Genomic DNA, 7664 nt, shown 5'->3' with positions numbered 1-7664 from the left:
AAAAAAAAAGATGGAAAAAAAAAATTTAATGAAAAAAAAAAAACAGAAAAAAATAATTAAAAAAAAGAAAAAAAATTCATTTTTTTTTTGTCTTGAAATGACCATTTTAGCCCTCAAAAGTCAGACTTAACGGTCCAAATTGGATGGAATAGTAGAAATTGGACACGGCTAATTGAAATTGGAAAGCTTGGGGGGTAAACTGATTAAATTGAAAGGACAGGGACTAACATGAAATTACCCCCAAACCTTAGGGGGGTAAACTGAATTTAATCCTTTTTATTATTATTATCATTATTGTAGTTCACCCAAGTAAAGCATAGTTTACTCGATGTAGTTGAAGTTGCACAATGGATTCTTTGAAATGTAAACAAGTAACAATTGCAATCTCTGATATACAAACTTTGAAACACGGAGAAATCCAAAAATTAAGAAAGTGGAAACTGGAAATTAAGAGATCAATTATGCCTAGTTCCCGCAATGGTAGCTACTTTACATTGATTGTAAATATGTAGATATGTAACAAGCTAATTAAGTTTGTTGACCAGTAGAGAACGAGGTTGATTCATAGTAAGGAGATCTCAGTTTTCAAAATAATTAGTTAATCTGCGGTCCTCTACCACTACCTATTGGTGGACTTACAACCCTTGTGCTTGCAGCAGCAATTTCCTGCATGAACACAAATAAACAAAGACATTCGTGTGCTTAATAGATATGACATTTTGTCTAGAATATGACAGTGAGAAGGATAATTATATATCATACAGTGGTTACTGAGGTTGAAGATGGAGGATCAGCAGCTTCTTTTGGGTCAGATGGATCTGCAACTTGTAGTTCTGGGGTTGAAGGAGTGCTTGTCTCTGGGTTTGCTCCGGTGGTTTTCTCTGGTTCTTGTTCTTCATAGGCCTGTGATTTGTTATCAAGACCGAAACACTTGAACAGGGCCCTTAGTACTTCTTCAAGGAAATCGCATGGATATAAGTAATGATAGGAAACTGAAGGTCTCTTGTCTGTCACCTTCTCCTCCTCATCAAGAGCTGTTACTTTCGAGTACTCCATTTCAATAATGCCCCTCTTCCTCCTCCTCCTCTTTTTCTTCTACTTCTTTGAGTCTATGAGAAAGAGCTTCACCTAATTCATTGATGGCGCCCTTAAATTTTGGTTCTGCTCGATCTCCCTTCAGATCGACTTAAATAACTGGTTTCTATCAGATTTGTAATACAGTGTCACAGTCTAGCTACTTCACCACTTCACCTGAAACCCAATTAAGTGCATTGTTCAAATATTTTAAATCCTGCACAAAACTTGCAAATATATAATTTATTTATGCTGCCAATTAAAACCATATCCAACAAATAGTTTATTTCACATGCACATTGACTGATAGATAATTCAATGAATTGAATCTCCTCCAAGGGTACTGACGGCATTAGTTTCTGGCTTCTTTCATGATCTTATGCATACAAACCATGTGATTGACCTGGTTTGCAGAAATGATTTGTAAGAGAAAATGATGGATTTGTATATATATGAATAAAAGTTTTCATGGGGCCAAGTAGTAGCCAGTGCGCAGTAGCAATTAGTATTCGGTTATCCGAAAGGATCACGCATGGTAATTAATAATGTAAAGCTTCTTAATTCGTAGGTTTGTATTAGGTGGATTCTATTATTAAGAAGCCAGAAGAGCAATGCTACCAACTCTTGCAGAATATGTGTTCTTAAAGAAACATTACATACGTAATATCTATCAAAAGAAAAAAATTTAAAAAATGAATAGCCTGCGTAACAAGTGATGCCATTTCCTACTTGTCTTTTGTGGTTTTCATTTTATTTCGTTTTATGAGTTAACCAAAGTGAGGGCATAAAGTTAAGGGAGATGCCTCTTACGCTCTTGAGTTAGGTAAGTGGTGAGAGAATTGATAATTAGGTTATAAGTAGGCGAGTATAGGGGTTTGATTCCGTCCAAATGTCCACCATTTTAGATCAACATTGATTAATTTCAAAAATCGCAGGAGTGAAATTAAACATTTTTAAATTAAAATGTTAATAATGAGTATCGCCCCGTGCCAAATTACATAGATCATCTACAAATTTTATTCTATATATTATAAGATTAAGCTTTTGGGCAAATTGAGCAACATAATTAGTATCAATCAATGGTTAGAATTCCAATCCTTTTAATACTTTTATTATTTTTATGATGAAAAACCAACCAGCTGATTGTTGATGCATCAGATTAACATAAATTCATATTTGATTTTGAAGTTGAAGGATTAAAGGATACAAAATCAAGTCCATTGACAGTTCTAAGAGGATAAAGATCGAAATCGAGCCTATTGACAGGTCTACTCAATACCACATTACTACCTTTAGAGTATAAATAGAGCAAAGATTACAGATTACAGATGATGTCATAAATATTCTTTTAGGGCTACAAGACAAAAGACTTCACCTATTTCTGACATAATTAATGAGTTTAAAAATTAATTTATATCGTGCCCTCAAGAATTGACAACCAAAAATCCATCACAACTTAGGGTGTGTTTGATATGGCTGTACTTTTAAGAAAAACTGGTTTTTGCTTATTTCTGAAAATAAATGACTGAAAAGCAAAGCAGCTGAGTGTTTGGTAAACTGGCTTTTTATAAGTGCTGTCAATGGCAAAAGCAGTGGCAAAGTGTTTGGTAAACTCAAAACTGGCTTGTACTTTTTATTTGTAGAATGACCAATTTGGACATGAAAGATTATATTGCCTTGATTGTTTGGTAATATAATGTAGTTCAAGTTTATATAGCAGGTTATTTTGAGGATCTTACTCTTTTGAATACCCTAGTCTTGCTAAATCTCATTATTCTCATGATCACTGATGAAACACAACAAGCACCCAAGTTCTCCAAGAAATTTTCTAAGTCCTCACAACAGCCAACACCCAAGTTTAACATGGAATCAAATTAATAAACATTATAAGGAGTTGCCACTAATATTGCTAGAAATTAAGACACATCTACAGAAGATGACAATGTATACATGTAATTCTGTTTATACTTTGCTAGCTTCATATGATGCTACAAGAATGAATATCAGCAACTAAATAGTTCCAGCAAGGCATCAAAGCCCAGGTCTATATAAACATATCAATCATGCCTCAACAAGGCTATTTTACATCAATCCAACATATCACCTTAAACTAAATCTTTGGACATTGCCTTCTCTAACATAATGGGCAGTATTACGATTTTGTTTGATCAAGTTCTCAATGTGATCGTTGTTCCATAAAAACAGAGCTCTCTCTGCCACCTGACACAACAAGAACTGGTTGCATTAGATTCACGAAGAGAAAGCTGCTCAGGAAGCTATTTACAAAGAAACATCACCATTGAACTAATCAATTAGCATAGGATCTACTTATTTCTGCAGTTTTGAACCTTTACAATAGAAATCCTTATATAAATAGGCTTAGGGTTTATACATAGTAATGTCAAATTCTATATGATTTGGCTGGTATAAAACTTTCAGAGACTTGGTCAAAATTCACTCCAATTCATTCACTGCTAAGAAAATTCACATGCATATCCATTTAAGTTCAAAGGAGCATAGACCAAACCAAAAAAAGATACAGAGAACCCTACTCATGGAACATGTTCACAATTTATTTCATACATCTGTTAATAAGACCATAACGCAATATGAAGCAAAATGGTACCTTTAAAGGTCTCTATGTCAAACCAAACTGACATCCAACACTAATTGTCATAAAGAAAGCTAAAACCGTGAGGCCTCACCTGAGATCATATTGAGAGGCCTCAGCAACAGTTCAACTTCAAACAATAACAGCAAATAGTAAGATGGAAGAGGATCATATTGAGAGGCCTCACCTGAGATCTTTAAGATTTTTTCTCTGCTCACTTCCTACTACAGGTTGCCTTTCTATTACTTCTTTGTCACACACCTGTGGATCCCCAACTAGTTTGGTCTCGTTCGGTAAACCGTTAGAATCAGAGCCCTCCCTGTTGATGATCACAAGGACACAGTGAGCATAAACAATGAATTCATTCTAGTTTCAAATAGTTTAAATGACACTCCCTTTCCGTGTAACCCACATTCCATAGAATGTCAAAGTTTAGAAATTCCAGAATATTTTTCTTGTAAAGATTATGGGAATACTCTGCCTCAAGCTCAATTGATGTCCTTTTGTTTCTTTACATTCTTTACCTTCCAGGTAGTACAGGTCTGACTTTTGTTTCTCTATCAACTAACACTGGGATAGTGAGCAATTTGCTTCCATGTTGTGCATCGTTGGCATTAACACTCACCCTGTCAAAGGTAATTGGAACAGTATATAACTTAAATGTCTACTATTGCGGAGAGCATCACTCATCTTCTCAAGTGCAGAGCTTAGATACATGGAACCAACTATAACAAACACTTTCTGAGCATCAACGGACTCATTTGCACAGTTTGTAGTCAGAAATTGATATTGTTCATAAGAAAAGTTGATGGTAGTTTAATTGATCTACAATGTACTACTTGATCCCTCATACAGGGATTCTTACAACACAACTATCAGACAAACATTGAATCTTGACCAATGCAATCTGCATATGAGAATGCAGTATATATACAATGAAAAATCAAAGTTTGCAACATGGCTAGCTATATGCATAGCCCACAATAGGTAGTACAAGATGAAAAACGTGGTAATCATGTAGATACCCACCAAACCAATAGTTCCCTTATTTCTCTGATTTGCCATTTCAACATGCTTACCCTCAAGAGATATCTCCATCAGTTTGAGATATCCCCCAATATTATTATAATCAAAACACCCACCAAAATTTCATCGTCAAAACATGCCAACATATGACAGCATGACACACAAACTAGCTTGGTTTGAACTAAATCAAAAATACGTACCTTGCCAAGCTGATCAAATCCGTCTAGCTGGTTAAGTTGATAAGAGGTGCCACACTTAACAATTATGGTAAACAGATAAAAATTGAAATTGAATTGGGAATCAAACAGGACATCAGAAACATTCCAATTTATCAATTGCTTTGATATCGATCCTTATATAATCACGAAATCCCTATTTTTTTCCGATTCAGCAGTTTAATCTATGCTATGATTTACGCCAAATTTTGAATTTGAAGACAGAGATAGATGGTTACCTCCGAATTGAAGCGAGAAGACAATGAGAAGAATTGGAACGTTTGTGCGAGGAGAAAATTGAAGCGTCTCCGCTCTGGTTACCTCTGAATTTAAGGGAGAAGACAAATAGAAGAATTGTTCCGTCTGTGCGTGACGAAAATTGAAGTGTCTCCAATCGTCTGTGCGTGGAAGGGTTCCATGGCTGTGCGTAAATTGTTCAAGAAAGAGAGGGCAACCGCTGGTATTATCAAGAGTCATTAATCTACAGTGAAGAGCGCTACAGTTGCAGCAAGTGACTTCTGGCTTCCAAAAGGAGGGGTCCTCCAGGCTTCTGCTTTTCGGTGGAAAAAGCCATGGCTTTTGTTAGAAGCCGGCTGAAGGAGGAGTTACCAAAAGCTAAAGGGTGTGGTGCTTATAAGTAGGGGAGCAAAAAAGGCGGCTCCCCCCCCCCCCCCCCCCCCCCCCCCGAAAACTTGACATCATCATCATCAAGAGGCCTACTTTACTACTACCCCAGCTCCTCTTATCCCCATGAAGAGGTGGTCTTGGGGAGCTAAAGGGGCTGCCTAGATTCGAAATTCCCACTGTCCTCAAACCCATTGGTCTCGTCGCTGGCGCTGTGGATAGTCACGACTCTCTCATCGGCACCCGACACCGTTTCGCCGATTCGAATCTTGGACTTGGTGTCGACCCTAAGTTGCTTCACAATCTCTCCTCCTCTTCTGATTATGCTCCCGATTTTCTTCACCGGGCACAAGTACCGGTAAACTGTGTCCTTGGCGTCGATGATGAACTGCACTCTTTCCTCGCCGATGTTTCTTCTCTTGCCGCCACCACCTCCTCCGCCGTTGTCGGAGTAATCGGACTGAGAATGGGAGCGATTTCGGTAACTATTCCTCTAACTTGCCATGGATTATCTGATTCCCCCCAATCAACGACGAAGTCAGTTCAATAAATAAATAGAGCTTATAGCACTCCTAACAAAATCTAATGAAATTCATGAACTAGTCGTACATAACAACATAGAACATATAGCCTGACGACAAAGAAATGATATACCCCAGAAACACAATTTGATCCCTTCAACCGAAAAAGTTGAGATACTAAAATTAAAGCATCAAATACCAGAAAAACTATGCAAGAAACTAAAGAAATAAAGAAGATGATAATCCCAAATGGTGGTGCAGAACACCACAAAGAGTGCCACGGCACTAATAGAATCCAAGACATTGCCAAAACAGATCCAGGGATTCAAGAGGTCGGTCACAACTCACAATCCACAACCAAAAGAACAAAACTTGATAAATAGGTACCAAGTTGAACTACAAGAATTACCTGCTATGACAATCCAAAGAAACCGCAAATTCCAAATGACAAAATCAATGAGAAAATATTGCTCACCTGATCGTTCAATTTCAGAGACGATAAGAAGACGATAAACCACCGATTTGGACAAAAGGGCAACAAATAGTTTGAAAGACTATACGTTCTTCAGTTGCTTAATTCGATAACTTTCGATCACCAACACAGGAACAAAACATGATTCTAAGTCGAGATTATACCTTCGAAACCGGAAATCAACCTGAATCAACCCAACTCAGTTCCCAGAACTCACTGCCGAGACGGAAATGGGTGATGAACTGATGAGTGTGATGCCAACAACTAGAAAGCTCTTCGATTGTTAGGCGGCCCAGACGGTGGCCGGAAAGTGCAGAAACTCGCCGGGAAGACTTAGACCTTCTGACTGACTTTTCTCCCTCCTTGTCCGGTGCATGGGCAATCGAAGACCACAGGCGTGACGGTGACGACGAGAGGAAGAGATCGGTGGTCGTGAGTCATCGATCGGTATCCGGATGGCGTCACTCCTGTCGGGTTTGTCTCTCGGGTCGCGGCGGTCAGAAAAAACACCATGAATACTTTACAAGTGATTTTTGTCTGGTCTAAGTTGAAGATGAAAAGCTTTTTTTTTTTTTTTAATATATATATATATATATAACAAAATTGGTGTAAAAGTACGACTTTGCCCTTAAAATCTAGTCACATGTACGACATGTGATCATTTTTAACGGAACTGTCACAAATTTTGGATGGAAGTATCACGTTGATGTCAAAATATGTGTTTGGATATCACATTGATACTTTTGAGAGTTCGGGTATCAAATTGGCCTTGGCAATTTAGTTTGGGGAGGGTAGCTAAATTTTGCTCTTGTTTTAAGTCCTTGAAAACTCCTGACCCTACCAACCCGTATTCTATTGAGTTAACATGATTTTTGGCAAAGAAAAAAACACAAAGTCATGCTCCGGCTTAGCTGGCATGGGTTCATCAACATTACACCCATCAAGGGGGATGTAGCCATCATGCATGCACCAATATATGATGTTTAGCCATAGAATGATTGGGTCGCGCGAGTAGCCTCAAGTGGAATAACCAGGCTAAACAGCATTGAAATCGTCATCAAAGTGCATCTTTAAGTTATACCAAACTAATCGAATATCTTTCGGACGAGGCCTCCGAGAAA

General features: G+C 37.8%; 1 protein-coding gene and 1 long non-coding RNA gene across 3 annotated transcripts; both read right to left on the bottom strand.

Annotated features, from left to right (window-relative positions):
• Positions 1-372: 372 nt before the first annotated feature.
• On the bottom strand, positions 373-1152 carry LOC133735540 (uncharacterized). The gene is made up of 2 exons (XM_062162940.1): positions 763-1152; positions 373-666 (listed from the first exon to the last, which is right to left on the bottom strand). The coding sequence occupies exons 1-2, from the start codon at positions 1054-1056 to the stop codon at positions 595-597; spliced, it is 366 nt and encodes a 121-aa protein (XP_062018924.1). The 5' UTR covers positions 1057-1152; the 3' UTR covers positions 373-594.
• Positions 1153-2931: 1779 nt separating this feature from the next.
• Positions 2932-5560, bottom strand: LOC133741231 (uncharacterized). 2 transcript variants are annotated; one of them, XR_009861729.1, is made up of 4 exons: positions 4210-5560; positions 3873-4004; positions 3701-3779; positions 2932-3294 (listed from the first exon to the last, which is right to left on the bottom strand). It is a non-coding gene; the product is annotated as an uncharacterized LOC133741231 (long non-coding RNA). The 2 variants fall into 2 exon arrangements; XR_009861728.1 differs by lacking the exon at positions 3701-3779 and having other exon boundaries at positions 4210-5552.
• Between the last annotated feature and the right edge of the window lie 2104 nt (positions 5561-7664).

Source organism: Rosa rugosa, chromosome 3, assembly GCF_958449725.1.
Source record: "Rosa rugosa chromosome 3, drRosRugo1.1, whole genome shotgun sequence".
Lineage (NCBI taxonomy): Eukaryota > Viridiplantae > Streptophyta > Magnoliopsida > Rosales > Rosaceae > Rosa > Rosa rugosa.
The sequence above is the reverse complement of the archived record's forward strand: the minus strand, read 5'-3'. Positions and strand labels throughout refer to the sequence as shown.